The following is a 17,272-nucleotide window of genomic DNA, read 5'->3' on the forward strand; positions in this document are numbered from 1 at the left end:
CAGTTTGGTAAAAGTTCTTGAGTTCATTTCATGTGAGAATCAGTTGAAGAAACTAAAGATATATCAGCCTGAGAATTAAAATTCTCAGGGGATACAGGTCCAAATATTTAAGGAAGCTGTGCTATGGAAGAGGGATTGGATTTATTCTTCTTGTCCCAAAGGGTCCCAGGGTAGAATTTAGAAAAAGGCCAATCTTGATTTGATTTCAGGAAAAAATTCCTAAGAATTAGATTTATCCAAAAGTGGAATGGACTGCTGTAAGAAGAATTAGAAAGGACTTTCTGCTTTGGTATTGGAAAAGAGCATTTTACTCATTCTCTTTGGTTTGGATAGAAGAAAAATAAATAGCAGCTGTGAGGGGTTGTTTCTATTGATCTCACAGTTAATCTGGATAAAAGGACTAAGGATGCATGTTCATGTCCAAAGGTACTAAGGCTGGCTGCATCCCCCTACAAGATAAAAGTTCACCTACCACTTGAATGCCACACTTTTCTCTTTCTTTTGTCCCAGAATTTTCCATGACCCAATCTAATCATTACATACAATCACACAAATTTTTCCCCAATAACCATTGATGTACATTCTGAGATTTCTGTCTCTCATAAATGAGTTGCATAGAAATGATGAGAGTTGGAGAAACCCAACTACCCCAAAATTGACATTATTAAGCATTAAGTTCCTATGATTATTTCTTTCAGATATGATGGTAACCAATTCATTGAAGATATTGAAGTAAATTTTATTATCTGGGAGATATATGAAAGAATTGATTTTAGCTATACCTTAACCATGCATAGTGTAAGTATTTTTTTTTTCATTTGCATTTAGTTATATAGTTTTTCCCTTTTAAGTTTATAATGTATTTTGAACATGGAAAGTAGCTCATGTCTGTAATCCCTGCTAACCAGAAGGTTGAGATTGGGAGCTCATTTGAGTTCAAGAGTTCTGTGGTATAGTGAATGAAGGTAATTGACTGCATGCAACATGTTTGGCATTATTGTGGAGAGTCCCTAAAAGCAAGGAGCCATCATGCTGCATGAGGAGCAAACCAGTTGAAGTTGGACACAAGAGTGGATCAAAAGTGCTTTGCTAATCATCCTCATTTAAACTGAGACCTGTTGAAGACCTTCACTTAACAAGATCAAGGTCTCCCATTTCATCTAGGGCCATCTGTCTTGATCTGTATCTTGCCACTAGATCCAGATGACCCTGGAGGGGAAAGTGATATAGGTGACCTTGTGCAGTTCTTCCTCATTTAAATGCAATTCACTTGCATGTCATGACATCACCTCCCTGATGTTATAGTCCTCTGAGAACAAAGGACAAATAACAAGAGCCTGTTAGTAGCGAATCTACTTCCATCCTCCTGAAAAGTGTGAGAGACCCAGTCTTTAAGAAGGCGGGGGAGGGGAGAAGAAAAGTATAACTAAACAATTTGAGGGTGAGGAAAGGAATCAGATTTTCCTACAGCCAAGTTTCTGCTATAGAGAAAAAGCAAGTATTTTTTTTTTTTTCGATTCATCAATCTATCAATTAAATCTGCCAGTTCAGAAATAATAATGAAATCTTCACTCTACTCTCAGAAACTTTTGAGTTCCAGAGATTTTAATGGATAAGACTGTTGGCAAATAAGCAAGTGCCACAGTTCTATTAAGACCCATCTGTACTCTCACCTAATATGACAAACATCTAGAATTTCTATTAAGTTTCACATGGGTTTTGTTTCTGCTTGGGCTCAACATGTGACAAATTATTTCTGCTACCAAATCATCTAGATATCCCATAGACAATATCTAATATATCATGTCTGAAATTTACTCAGATATCAGTGGCCAGATTTATGTCTGGCTTTATATAAGATGGTTTAGGAAAGAAAGGGTTCAGCCCCAGAAGTGCCCAGTTCCAGTTGCTACTTCTCTGACAAGTATGAAAAAGTACTAATCAAGTGATACATGCATGATAGAAGGTAAGATTCCTTGCAATGTTGACTATTTTTATCCATTTTCTCAATTACTCCTTCTAACTTTACCATCCTGTTATGAAGTCTTAATTTTCCAGATCCTGGGGAGTGTAGTAGCCCAGTTGCTTTTATTTCTTCTCTGGACCCAGTTTATCTCTGGACTCTCTAGGTCCAGTCCTTGGATTACAAATTTCCAACTTCAGGCTTGGTTGGCTCAGAAAATAAGTCCAGATTTTGTTCTTAGTGTAACTTGAATCCAAAGCAGTCATGAAAACCTTGGCTGGGAGGGAGGTGGAATAGATTTGGATCACAATGGTCAATTGACAAGGGAGCTTTCTTGACCTGAATAAAGGCAAGATGTCCTCAGTGCCTATTCTGTAGAATATCCTTTTGATATGGCTAGGTAGATCTCATTTTGTTAACTTTTTAATGCCCTACAACAAGTGTCTCATTTCATTCAAGTATCAAAACTGGAATTAATGCCAAGGACTGTCTGAATCAGGCCTACCCCATAACATTATCTTGCTCAAGGTTGTTCTCAATTTGATTTGACTTGATTTGCTTGATTTAAAAACTTAACTGCATTATATCTCAATATATTGTCTTATTTTCCAAAATGATAGATAAAAGCAGTCTAGTCTAGCAATCGACTCACACTAAAATGTTAAAGTAGTAATAATAGCTAGTATTTATATGGTGCTTTAAGGTTTTCAAAGAACCTTAGTAAATATTTTCTTATTTTAACCTCACAGCAATTCTGAGAGCTAGTTACTATCATTAATACTTCCATTTTATAAATGAGTAAATTACTTTCCCAGGGATACACAGGGCAGAAACTCAGGTTGTTCTATCTCATTAGAAACAACAGTGAAAACCTGATAACTTCTTGATGTCTTATCTCTCATAGGAATATTTACGTTTTGAAAGGGAATTCTTAGAGACACAATATTTTAACCCAAAGTTCTCTATGGTGGTAGAATTTTATGTACTGTGGCATGCTAATAATGGATTTATTTGGAGATGGAAGAAACTTTTCAAGTACTATTCAAAACCCACTGTATCGTTACCTACAAACACAGCTCATAAGGTCCTATCATAATTCCTAAATATGTTCTTTTTCTCAAATTTTATTTAAAAATGCATGGGTATAGGGGGCTGGAACTCTGGAAAGGTATACTTGAATCAAGGACAGAAGAGTGCTTATAATTAAGCACCTACTCAGTGTGATTGATGGGATAATAGTTCTCTAGTTAAATATATACTTAATATGATATAATGATATAATCACTTTAGTTGGCCTATACTTAGTGTGATATGGTGATGTAATGGTTGTACTTGGCACTTGCTCAGTTGCTGTAGTGATGTAATTGTACTGAGGTATTTAAGGGCTAAGAGGACTGGGATCTGAGAGTCTCAGACACAGACACAGACACAGACACAGAGAAGACGCGAGACTCCATCTTTGGCCAGCTTGATAGTGGCTCTCCTACCTTCATCACTTCTCCACTTAAGACCAAGGCTCATCCAGAGATCCTCCAGAAATCTAGTCCAGACACTATACATAGGACCTTTGGTTATCACTAAGTCTCTAGGGGGCTCTTGAGAAGGAGCTTTCTACATTCTTATTTCATTCTTTCAGAAATGAGGGTGGTGGGAAAGGATTAGCTGTTTTGTGCTGTCATTTTTCAGTTATGTCTGACTCTTCATAACCCCACTTGGGATTTTCTCAACAAAGATACTGAAATGTTTGCCATTTCCTTCTCCAATTCAGATTTGCAGATAAGGAAACTGAGGCAAACAGGGTTACAATTTTCTCGGGGTCCTAAAACTAATAGATTCCTGAGAAGTCTTCCTGATTCCAGGACCTGTGCTTTATATGCCTCCAAGCTGCCCTATGATTGGTTGCAATTCTATATAAATTTGACTCTTGATGTGCAAACTAAACCCTCTTAAAAGTTAAGACTATAAGCTGTTTGTTTTGTTCTCACTTTTTCTCTTTTTTCTCTCTTTTCTCTCTTTTCACAGAATTGATTTAGATTGATAACTTATCCTGATGTTCATCTAAATACAACTAATATCAGAGAATGGTTTCTCCTGTAAATTCAGTCTGTTGGTTGAATTATGTAATGTAATTCATCTTTTCCACTTAATTTTTAGTGAGACAAGGAGGGGGAAATGCTTCTTTTTTCCCCAAATATGAGAAGGAAGTTAACTCTTGATCTGATTCTGATGGCATTCCTTCTTTCCCCCAGAAAGCAAGGCCATTCTTTGACATCAGTATAAAAGCAATGATGGCAACATTCCTCCTTGCAAATTGTGCAAGTACCATAATAGAGTGGACTAGAGTCAGGAATCTTTGATAATTTCTTAGGAAAATAAATCATCTTGACTTTGCCTCTTTTTAACAGGCTGGCTGCGTGAATGAAGCACAGACATGGAAGTCAATGATGAAAGAAAATAAAGACCTCCCCATAGAGAAAGTCTGGGGCCCTGATGTAAGAAAAATTAGAATTGTACTTTTTTATTAAAAACTGGAATACTTTAAATTAAAGGTTTATCAAATTTCCATGAGATATAAAATTTGATAGATAACAAAAGGCATATATACTTTTAAAGCAACAATCATATTTTTTTAAAATGCTTTGCCATTTCAGAGATTATTGAACCATTTTATTACTATTATTAGGTAACATGTCACTATAGATAGAGAGCCAGACTTAGAAAAGGAAGACTCTATAGTCTAGCCATATTGGTCTACTGCTCCTCCACAGCTTCTCACCCAGTTATGCCTTTGTAGTAGCTGTCTGCCATGCCTGGAAGACTTCCTGCTCACTTCCACCTCTTAAAGAGGTGGAATCTTTGCCTTCCCTTAAATCTTAGATCAAATGTTTTCTGCAGATATCCTCTTTCAGAGCCCCCAACTCCTTGCACTCTTTCTTCTCAATCTACCTTCTTTCTACTCTGGATGTATCTGATTATGTATTTATTCTCTTCCCCCATTAGAATGTAAATTCCTTGATGGCAGGACTCTTTATTATTTGTGCAAGACTTATCATAGTGCCTAGCACATAGTCAGTACTTAATAAAGGTTTCCTGATTAATTAAGATTGCAACCCCTCTAAGAGCTTAGTAGGTAGCTTTCAGGAGATATCCTGAACTTATGTGATGGTGTTAGATTCAACATCTAAAAACAATCATTTTTTCCCAACTAGTTTCTTATATAAGCTTCTCTATATTGCCAATAGAACAAAAATATCTAAGGGATAGCCTTGATATTTCCTCCTCTGCCCATCTTTATTCAGTTAGCAAATTGTCAGTTGCCAAATCATCTGTTACCAACCAATCAGTTAGCAAATCTACAAACAGTAGCCAAATTCTTAGTAATAAGCCTACCCACACTTAGCTAATCCAGTCCTCAGACAATTCTCTCTACTGCCAAGCCCATACTTGAAGCTTTTCTAGAATTGTAGAATTTGTCAGAGCTTCTACTTCTTTCACAAAGTTTTGGGAACCCAGGGTATTCTCCTTTTTACAGTAAGGCAGCAGAAGTTTAAGCCAGCTTGTAAGAGCCTATTATTAAATTGACAGTATGAGCATTTATACATCTTGAAAACTGACAAATGCCATTGACAAATGTGGCCCCCCCCAAAAATTGAGAAATTAGGTCTAGATTTCTTCTTTTGCTGATTTCTGGACTTAATAAAGTGATGAATAAAATAACAATATTAATGATAAACTGTTAAAAATTCAAATTGTACTTAAAAGTTTGTCATTTATGCTTTTTCTCCTTCAGAACTACAGTTGTTAAGAATGTACTAGAACATACTCCAGAATGTAGTGAAAGATTTTTTTCTAAAATCAGCAACTGATTTTAATATTTCTATTTTTTTTTGTCTATTTAGAATTATAAACATTGTTTTTCATTTTCCACTGGAAAAGCTGGAGACCTATCACAACCATATGAGATTATCAACTCTTCTAATAACAATAAAATAATGTGGAAAAACCGCCAAATTGGCTTTTATGTGTTCCGGGCTAAGATCATTGATCCAAACTACAGGTATATGGACACTTTTATCTTACAATAATTTAATAGTTAAAAGCCTTGTAGCAATAATAGTAATGATAAGCCTTGTTTTTAAAAAGCCAACAAAGTGTCAATCATTTGTTTAAAATGAGAAAGAAAATAGGATCAATCAAGCAAATATTTTTAAGATAAGAAAAGCTGAGAATATTTGAAGGCACAAGAGAAAACTGAGGATGGAGTTGAACCAGATAAATAATGTGAAAAAATGGAATCCAGAGCACAAGGTGGAAAGGTTTGCTTCAGAGTAGAAAAGGAATATCTCTTTCTTTGATTTCAGAAGTATGAAAAGCAGGATGAAAAAAAAAAAAAAGAAACCAACAATAAAATGAACTTTCCCATTTATTCTCTACATTTTCTTCCATGCTTGAATTTTATAGCTATTTTTACTATTGCTGCTCATGTGTTAAGAACCAAAATAATGCTTGTTGGATTGAATTAAAAGTGATAATAATATCAGAAAAAACTTACTCCTTCCCAAAATTACCTCAAAGCTTCCCCATAAAACAGGTATTCTATAATGTCCAAATGAGTATAGAAGAAGGGTAAAATATTTAGTCAATCCAACTCACTGACATACAATCCAAAAATGTGATTATATAAATTGCAGCACTACTACCCCCAAGGCAAAATTTTTTTGCCTTATTTTCCTTAAAATGCTTTCTATAACACAAGGGTCAAACATATTGTGGCAAACAACACAACATAACACTAAGTGGGCTTAATTAGATTGAAATATAATTGACAAATATTTAACATGTGATTTTCTAAGTCAATATGCAGCCCCCATAGATCCTGATGGACAGTTTAATGGCACTCGTTTCTATTCAAATTTGATACCATTGTTCTACAGTATTAGAAAATTAATCCCCAAAAGGAAAGCCACAATAAGCTCTTAGATATCTGTTTTCTTTAGGAATAACCACTTGAAATTTAAAGATGCTTTTTTTAATTGCTGTACAATTTTCTATTTTAATTAAATTCCAAATGACAAAGTTCAGTTGTTTGGTTGAGCCACATGACTATTGATTGCCAACTATGACTGAGATAATTCAATTCAACAAGTATTGCTGAATACATTAGTATGTGCTGAATGTTGTAAAACGTCCTTCCTATTGTCAAGAGGCTTACTTTCTTGGAGAAATACAATATGCAGATTCAAAACAGTTCAATTCCCATAAAGATGACATCCCAGTAAGCTACAAAGTAATAAATGATACCATTGGAAATGTAATAGGTATTAAGAGAAAAGAAGAAATCACTATAACCTCCCAAATTTCTTTATCTACCTGTCTTTCCTTCCACATGTCCCTAATGATCTGGACTACAACTATCCTTTCCACCTCACAAAGGGTGGAAGAAAGACACCCCCACAATCTAGAAAGCGCACATCAAATGTTTGACCCCACCTTCCTACCAGAAAAGAAGTCTGAATTATTACAATATTAAAAGATTAAAAAATATTGATATTATTTAGTACTAAACATATTTTTTGCATTTCTGAATTTCTAAACTTTTTCTATGTTCTCTGCTGGCCTTTACATGTTGTCTGCAGCTTTCACAAAACTCCCCCAAAATTTAATTTCTAATACTTACCCATGATACATCTAAACACAAGGGGGAAATTTTCTATGTGGAAGGGATAAATATTCTCTCTGTCTCTTGAACACATCCAGTACTTTTCTGTTCTCCCTTTGTTTTTTTCTTTGCTATTCTTATAATGTCCTTCTACCTTTTCTTTTCCGCTGAATTTTTAATGCATTCTTTAAAGCTCAATTCAAATGCCTCCTCCTCCTTGAAATCTCTGATCTCCACCAGAAATGGAGTGCTCTCTCTGTATATAGCTGGAGTTACTTTGTAAATAATAATATATTTAACCTCCCATAAATTCTTAGGCATTTTTAATCTTCTACCACCTCATGCTCAGGAATTCTCTATCCTAAAAACAAACAAACAGAAAATCCTAAACCTTCCTTTAAGCACCATCTCTTCCTTGAACTGTCATCCTAATTCTTCTCTCCCCTTCATTATCAAAGTTAAAGACAGAGCAGTACACCCTGAGAACTCCACTACTTCACCATCCAATAATTCCCCATGTGGCTTCTTTCTCCACCACTCTACTGAAACATCTTCCTCCAACCTCATTAGTAATCTCCTTACCAAGACAGCCCTTGTCCTCCTTGACATTTCTGTAGCATTTGACAATGTGGACTGATGCTTCTACTCACTATTCTTATAATAGTACACTCTCATGATTTCTAGTTTTCTAATGAATTCTCTATTCTTATCCTTTATGGGGGAGGGGGGGGGCCTCCTAAGGTTTTGTCTTTGGCTCTCTTCTCTCTCAGCAGCTCTCATGGCTTCAATTATCAGTTATGCAGAATATATATAAATTGATTTCTTCTTCCTTAATCTCTTCCCAAAATTCCAGTCTTTCATCTCTGGCTAATTACAGGAGAACTGCATCTGTTCTAGTGGTACCTCAAAAGCAGTGTGTCCAAAATTAAACTCATCACCTTAGAACAAATCCTGCTCTTCCCTCCAAACCCATCTTCCAGTCACCCAGACCCATCTTCTCATAATCATCTATAACTCTTGCTTCACCCCATCCAATCAGCTGCCAAATCCTATCAATTACCTCCCAGAAATATCTTTTATATCTATTCCTCTACAACCACCTAAGTCAAGTCCTAATGTCTCTTCACCTTTGAAACCAAAGGTTCAATTTCTAATTATGACATAAATAATTTTACTATTAATAATGTCTCTGGGTAACTTCTATAACAAACTCTACCAGGTGGATTAGATACAATATAGGGAAAGTAGGACATGCTCTGCTATAGAGAATGGGACTTGTTAAATGAGTTTAATCTCACATTAAATGATTTAGTTGTATTAATATGGATGGTGTTGAAACTGAAATTTTCAGCATGTTTTTCTTGTTTAATTTTTTTTTATTTGTAGTTTCTGTGAACTAACAGCCACCTTTGCAATTGAGACATTCGGCATACTTCCAAAGTAAGAAATCAATGGGGGTTAATTGGGGAAATTATTAAAAACATACTAGATCTCCTTACTGAGTACCAAAAAAAGTGGGGGGAAAGTGAAGAAACAATCTGTTTTTTAAGGTTTTACCTTCTCTAAACCTTATTATCAAAAAGGCATCTTACTGTATTGTATAATGAAAAATAACTAGGAATAAAATTTGTGTCTTTGGGGCAAAATAAACATTTGTGATTTTTAGATGTCAGTAAATACATTTTTGTTCTGAATCAAAAATGGCTGATTTGGAAGGCTAGATTGGGTTAGGAAATAACTTTATTATTCTTCCCACTACAAACACTGAAACTGTGCTTCTCTCTTTACCTTGGATTCTTCACGTTCCATATACAGCAGTCTTGTCTTTATATCATGATGGTGTCGCCTGCTGATCAAACCAGGGAAACACATATTTCAGGACTTTTCACCTATGCTTCAGCTCAAAACCAGGATCACAGAATCATAAAAGTCCTAATTTTAATTTTAAACTGGTATACCCAGAGCTATGAATTTCAATAGTTAAATCTTTTTCATTTGTACTAATGTACCAGTCTTTCTACACTCAGAAAATTTGGGAACGTGGAGACAATACATTTCCATGGTTCTAAGAAGGTCCTGTGAATTCATGGGGTGTTACCATTCACTCAAGGCATTCTCTGTTAAGGAAGGGTCAGGCGAAATTTTACTGCCCAACTGAAAAGAATATTGGGGCTTAGGTATTAAAAAATATATTAGGGTTGTAAACCTGAATTGCAACATGTCCCAAAATAAATTTTATGCTTAGACCATCTCCAAAACAAGAATCTAAGATTTTATTACTCTGCTGACAGAGGACTAATTTCCAACAAGAATTTTTAGGTATTAAAAAGGAGGAAAGACACGGCTAAATCCCCCATTAACAAGGAGAGAAATGCCATAAGACAAATAAATTCCTATTTAACTAGCATAAGGCAAGTAAAGTACCAATAGAAATTGTTACCATAAGTCATGTGATAATGAAATTCACTGACCTAAGGTAAATCCTCTCAACAGACCAGAATCTAGGAGGTAGCTATCTAACAAGTGTCTGATTTTCTCCTCTTAACATCTTCCACAAATACCGAAAGCTGCTAGTTTAAACTTGCGTCCTAATTGTGCTCTAATTGTCTTCTGTGTATTTAATTGTAAATCCCTACTTTTTTTTCAAAATCCTAAAATCTTTAGGTTTGAATATCCCCAAATAAAATCCATAGATGAAAAAAAAAAAAAAAAAAAAAAAAAAAAGAAATTGTTACCATAAGGTGAGCTCTTTCTAATGAACCTGAAAAGAACAAATAGATTCTTTTATAACAGAAAAATAACCTCAGGGGTTTGACATAATGATTTCTAATTGGATACAGTAATATGGGGTTATGATAATTTTGTCAATGCAAGGAATTTGACATGGAACAAAAGTCCCACTTAAGAACAAAAGGTCCATTTAAGGAATCACTGCTCCTTTTTGCTTGCCTCAAGGAAGAGCTTGGGAATTCAGCTAGGTAGAGTCCAAAGGCTCATTTAAGCCTTCTCTCAATGCCTCTTCCTATGGCCCACCTGACTACAAAAAGACCTCATCAAGAATACTCAAAAATTGATGTCATTAGAATATCCCTCTATCATAATATACAACTTAGATCTGAATAAGGTGGAAGAAACTGATGTATCATTTAGCCTTGGTCCTTTTCGAATTAAATATTTATAATCTTCAAAGTTGGTTTTTTTAATGGGAAAAGAATTTTGAGATAATCTAATTTGCGTAAACCTCTCATTTTTTACAGATGAGAAATGAAGGCAAATAGCTGTTCAGGGAATTTTTAAAGGTCACACAGAGATTACCTTGTTTAGCTGAAAATATAATCCCCTTACAGACAGCTAGGACCCAATGTTGTCACTTTTTATAATTTTAAATTTGATATATCCTCAAGCCTTCTAGAACCCTGTACCTGCATTTTAAGGAAGTGAACACAAGAAGGGGATGTGGTTAATTTTGGTAGCTCATATTAAGCTGCCCAAAGCTGGCTTTGAATTTCAGAGAAATCAACTTTTTTCTAAAGTCAATCCTTTGGACAATACAAAACTTCTATTATCAAGATGTAATAAATGAGCTTTAACATAGAATTATTCTCTTATTGAAAGAATAGAAAATAAGATTTGCAACAAATACTTTCTCTTATTTTCAATGATTTGTTTCAACAAACACTAGAGATACAAAGTCAAACAGCCCTGCCCTCAAAACCTTTAGTCTAAGGGTAGAGAAAGATGAAACAAATAGCCCCAACATGGACATAGAAAATGAAATATAAAATGCATATAAAATAATTTCTGGGAAAAGAGCACTAGCACTTGAGGAGATCCCAGGGATGACTTTCTATAAGTGGCCACCGGAAGCAGATCTTTGAAGAGAATGAGGGATCTTATGTACATGAAGAGAAAGGGATGGGTGACATGCAATATCAGAGAAAGAACAGCAAGAAAACTGATTTGGCTAAAAGAGCTATGTGTAACTTACCCTAAGAGCTGGACAGTGTAAAAACTTCAACTAGCAAGAATTTTAAGTTAAATCTAACAAGATGAAATTTAGAAGAAACTAATGTAGAACTTTATACAAAATCCACTGTGTATCTATAGGATAAGGGAGATATACACAAACGGTCATTCAATAGAGGAAACCATGTGGGGTTTACATAAGCTCAACATCAGTCTTAAGTTGCAATGCGGCTGCCCAAAGCATTATGGCATAAAATTGCTCTATGTTATTTTAGGCTAAATTGATAGAAGTACAATACTTAGAAGTTAGACACTCATCCTTATACTAAATCAGTTTGACTACTGGGTACAATTTTTAGATGCCATGTTTTTAAAGGAAAAAGCTGGAGTACATCAAGAGGACAACTCAAAATAATGTCATATGAAAATGCTTTTAAGGAACTAGAAATTGTTATCTTAGAAAAGAGAAGGTAGGAGAGTGCCTTTATATAGCTGAAGAACTATAGGAGAGGGAATAAATTCATTCAGGATCCTTTCAGAATGCAGAACTGGAACCAATGGTAGAAAGTTGCAAGGGAGCATAGAAAAATGAACTTGCTAAAATTAGGGCTTATCATAAATGGAATGATTGACTTGAGAAATGGTGAGCTCATCACTAGAATAGTTCAGAGGCCAGATAAGTATTTGTGATGGATGTTACAGAGTAATTTCATGTTTTCAGGCTTTATACAGCTCCTCTGATAAAGGGCTTTCTATATCTCAACTGTCTTTAGCTCATGCCAATTTTTTTAAAGGATAGAGATAGTTCAAAAGTCATTGAAACAATTATCCACAACCATTTGCCTTGCTCCATTTGCTATAAAAGGATAGTCATTACCTATCTGAATCTTGGTTATTTGAAAAGATCTTACCTCTGGCTGTCTCTGAATTTCTTGAATTTTTCTTCTTTTCTTCCTAAACTTCTTTCTTTCTTCTTTTTTTTTTTTGTCTACCAAGTTTAAAAGTATAGTATCCACTCACAGGTTCAATCCCACCAGCAACATATATGAAAATATTGACCTAATCTGTCACCAACCTGAGCCTTTTTGGCGATCCTTAGGCATTCTGGTGCTCCTCCATTCCCAGGAGCTCACCATTTTGGTGTTGGGTTTAATAAGAACACTCAATTGATTTTAGCCCTACTCTAGAGCGCATGTGATCCACCAACCCAGACACCCTGATACCAAGGATCAATCTGGCTCTGACTTTTACCGCCTGATGTCTTTGAAAGTGACTCAAGTCTTTCCCAGATGACCCAATTTCCTTTATTCACTGGACTTAGACATTTCAAGGTCAGTTTTATTAGTGTTATATTATGTACCAATGGTTTATCCCACTGGATAATGTCCTATTCATTCTTTGGCTTAAAGGAATTGTATTTAGATTGGATCTTGAACTGGAAAATGTGAGAGTATCTAACACCCTCCAGTATTCCTCTTCACTTTTATCCTGAAGATTAATATGTGACCATGTCTAAGGACATCCTTATAAAAAGGTGCCCCCAATGCTACAGAACTGCATTTGTAAGTATAGATCAAGAAGCTAGTCCCCTGTCAGGACTGGGACATAGATGCAAAGATGCCCACTAGTTCTACCATTCACAGGGAAAAGGAAAGCTCCCTCCATAACCCCCACTGCTATAGGAGCAGATAATGAAGAAAATTGAACAAGTGGTCAGGAATACAAGGCAAACTTCATATGCCCAATGGGTATATGTAGAATATAACTATGATGAGCTGGGGCCAACCAGGAGATTTGTATCACTTTAACAAAAAGAGACAGAAATTATTAAAAACTTAACTCCTGTCCCCCCTCATTGCTTATAACATGACTTTCCTATTTGAGCCTTGACTTTGGACACAGACTTCATCCCTATCTATTCCTGACCCTGGGTTACTATTCCCCAAAATAATTGTCTACTTCTGACTTGACCATTCATACCAAAGACTGATAAATGATGTGCATTCTCAGACCTATCTCTTTCTAGACCCTGTCTCTCTTTTCTTTGTCTCTATCTCTTTCTCAAGTCCTTTATGAAGAAAGCTCATTTTATTTAGTGTCTCAAGTCACTAATAATTAGTGTTTTCAAGTAATATGTGTTAACTCAATTGGTCCCTCTGGATTCTGTCCTCCTTCTATCCTTTGATTTTAGAGAGCAAAATTTTGTGATTCATAATCTCTCTAGCTACAAAAAGTCAGACATTGGCATAAGAAAAATGCACTGAATTTGTAATCAGAAAAGATGCATTTGAATCGCAGTTCTTCTTCTTGCTACTTTTATTTTAATGAATATTAAGCACTTACATTGCAAAGTGTTGGTGATACACATAGAAAAGGAAGACTCATTGTTCTCACAGAGTTCATGATCTAAAGTGGGAGACCACATGCCAGATAAAAAGATCCCATAGTCTTTTAGACATCAGGAGCAAAGCAGATGGTAAAGTTTCTTCTTTAATATGGCTTCCATTAATCTTTTGGTTTTTTCCATTTTGAGTAATCTGACACTGCCAAGGACTGAGTTTTGAGAACTTTTTTTCTCCAGCTTCTACTGGCTACCATTGTTGAGGAGGCCAAGGCTGACTGCCTTTCAATATGGATTATTCTCCTCCCTCCATGATGAGGATCATCATATAAAGATCAAAATGACAAAGCTGGTGCTAAGGAACTAAGGAAGGGAGGAAAGGGGAGAGACCCCAGACTGGAGAGACTGCTATCCCAAGCCCTTCAGGTTCAGAGTCCTGTTTTCCCTCCCCTAGATTTTGAGATTTTGACCTTATAGTCAAGGTGGTAGCAGCTATCTGACTTGTGTAACATAATCCTTGTTGCTTCAGGCAGCTTAATAAAGTTTTATTTAAATAAATTGCCCGAACTGAATTCTATGAATAAAAATACCACACAATTATATTTAGAGGTTTAGAAGGCCTTTAGAAATCATTAGGTTCAACCTCCACATCAGAAGTAAACCCTAGACAAGCTCAATTCATTAAATATTTTTGTTTTTATCATTTTTTTGGAGTTCTGTCCCCTCCTAACCTCCCTCCAACCTACCTACTATGAAGGCAAGGAATGTGATATCCATTATACGTTTCTATTATACAATATTATATAATTACACATATAATACACATTTACATGTATATTATACAATTAAACATACTTTCATATTTACTATGTTGCAACAAAAAAATTAAAAATAAAAATAAAGTTGGAGTATTGAGTGCAACTTGAAGCATTATCTAACATTATTCATAACTTTCTTCTTTCATCTGGAAGCAAATAGCATTTTTCATCATGAGTCCTTTGGGGTTGTTTTGGAAAATCATATTGCTGAGAATAATTAATTCTCAGTTATTTATCATATAATAAATATTGTTATTACTGTGCACAATGTTCTCCTGGTTCTGCTCAATTCACTTTAGTGATTAGTCTGTAATTTTCTTTCTCTGTTTTTGCTCTTCCTGATCAGCATCATATTTGTGTCATAAAAGAAAACCACTTTCTTTGCCTATTTTTCCAAATTTATTGGAATTGTTTTTCAAATTCTTGGTAGAACCCACTTCTGATTCTGAGAGTTTTTTCTTAAGGACCTTATTTATGGCTTAAGTTCTTTTTTCTAAAATAAGATTATATAAGTATTCTATTTCCTCTTCTGTTAATCGGAGAGATTTATAATTTTGGAAATATTCACTCTTTTCATTTAGATTTGCCATCTATAGTTCTCAAATAGAAATTTAAGAAATTTTCCAAGATAACATTATCATTGTAGTTCTTTAAAACAGGATATTTATTAAATTATTGAATCTTAGTGTCAAGTAACCTCTGGTTTATGTACTGTTTTTATAACCTAGAATGAGTTGGAATCTTTAAAAGTAATTCTCTCATCTATAAAACAAGAAGATGAACTAGATGATCTCTTTGTTCCCTTTATATTTAAATAACTTTACCAGTCAACAAACCTGTGTGCTTTTTTGCTCCTGGACTGTTCCTATATCTCTGCTGCCCTCCAGTGATAGCATGTACACATAACAAGCTATTTAACTTAATTCTTTGGGTATTGGAAGCAATGGTACAGGATGGAGATCATTGTTTATGGAGTTGGACTAGAGAGTTTCTAAAGTTAAATCTTTAAGATTCTATAATTTAATAAATGAATACAATCAATATTCAAAGAAATGTAATAATAATTTTTACCTTATAATTAATTATCTAGGAAGATTTCTATTTGAATGCTATAGATGACAAATATGAATAGCAGTTCATGAAGTTCTAGTCATCATACAAACAATAAACATTTGTTAATTGATTGGAAGCATACAGGTTTGTGCTATGTGCTGCCAAAGAATTCATCTGAAAAATCTTAAACACTCATCAGTGGGGCTTAGGATATACTACAGGAGAAAAACTGTTGTTGAATGCTTACAACGGGGCTAGAAGCGAAAATACTTGCCAAATAAGTTCAACACATGCAGAAGAAATGTAGGATATCAATTAAGCAATCATACTTATATGTTCCTTATGTACAACAGGAAGAAAAGAAGGAAAAAATGAGGAAGGGAGGAAGGAAAAGAGAAAGAAAGAAAGGGAGAGAAGTCGAGACAGAGATAGATACAGAGCTCTCTGAAATGTTCCTGTTTCAAGTTGTTTTGCCCTTGTTTTTTGCCCAGAAATAAAGAGGAGTAAAAATAAACTCAGGCATAACAACTAATTTTTAATCATTTTGCTTTTCTTTTTCAGAACAGATCCTATTTTGGTTTTATTGATCATGTTTTTCCTGATAATTTTCATCTTCATTTGCCTACTTATCAGCTACTTCCATTATTTAAAGATCTTTCGAAAATTTATTTATGAACCAAGTCTACAATCAAAACATAAAAATAAACAAAAACATTTGACAAGACAACACAGCTCATAAATATTGTTTATATTTTTGGTAATAAGAGAGGATAAAGAAAATAAAATTATCTTGTCCATAGTAAATAAGTGCATTTAGGAACCAAATTTAGCGTGTGAAAGATGTTCTCTGAGTTACCTGTAGACTTAAAATTCTCTTATTTTTGTGATATGCTTCCTTAAATGGTATCTAATTTTAAAAGATTCTGAAATATTCACACACTACATTTCAAATAGAGCTGGACTTGACTAGAATGGTTACTTCAATGAAACAAATAGTAACTTCTAAAGTAGTTGATGATTCCTGTAGGAGTGTGCTAAATTTGGAAAATTGACTGGTCAGATATACCAGTTTGAACCTTGCTTAATAGTATGTACATTTAAGAAACCTGAAATCTGAACCAATAGAAATCCAATAATCTGCTAGGATAACAAATTCACATTTGAATTATTTTCTTTGGTAAAATTTGGGGCTGGCCTTGTTTGGTTTTTGTTTTACATTGAAAGAAATTTTTGTTTTTGTTGCTGGTTATTAAGTTTGCAATTTTTAAAAAATTTAAGGAATAGCTGATTATATTTTAAAGTCCATTTGAAAACTTGAAATAAAAAAATTAATTTGATTATTTTCAATTTGATTTCAATTTGATTCAATTAACATTGAATGTTAATAAACTCATCTCAGCTACTCCAAACAATTAGTATTTTCTAGGAGTTCGTGGAAAACTAAAATATTGTATTTCTTCTGATTTTATTAC

At 34.4% G+C, this 17,272-nt stretch overlaps 1 protein-coding gene across 1 annotated transcript in view; it reads left to right on the forward strand.

Annotated features, from left to right (window-relative positions):
- The window catches only part of LOC116423369 (cation channel sperm-associated protein subunit epsilon-like), a 135,726-nt gene extending 118,676 nt beyond the window's left edge, over positions 1 to 17,050 (forward strand). Inside the window, exons 18-22 of the mRNA XM_031966984.1 lie at positions 699 to 798; positions 4,369 to 4,455; positions 5,863 to 6,020; positions 9,009 to 9,062; positions 16,362 to 17,050. Of these exons, the coding sequence (XP_031822844.1) occupies positions 699 to 798; positions 4,369 to 4,455; positions 5,863 to 6,020; positions 9,009 to 9,062; positions 16,362 to 16,539 (577 nt within the window). The 3' untranslated portion in view covers positions 16,540 to 17,050. The remainder of the gene's footprint in view (positions 1 to 698; positions 799 to 4,368; positions 4,456 to 5,862; positions 6,021 to 9,008; positions 9,063 to 16,361) is intronic.
- Positions 17,051 to 17,272: the final 222 nt, after the last annotated feature.

Source organism: Sarcophilus harrisii, chromosome 4, assembly GCF_902635505.1.
Source record: "Sarcophilus harrisii chromosome 4, mSarHar1.11, whole genome shotgun sequence".
In the NCBI taxonomy this organism is placed as follows: Eukaryota; Metazoa; Chordata; class Mammalia; order Dasyuromorphia; family Dasyuridae; genus Sarcophilus; species Sarcophilus harrisii.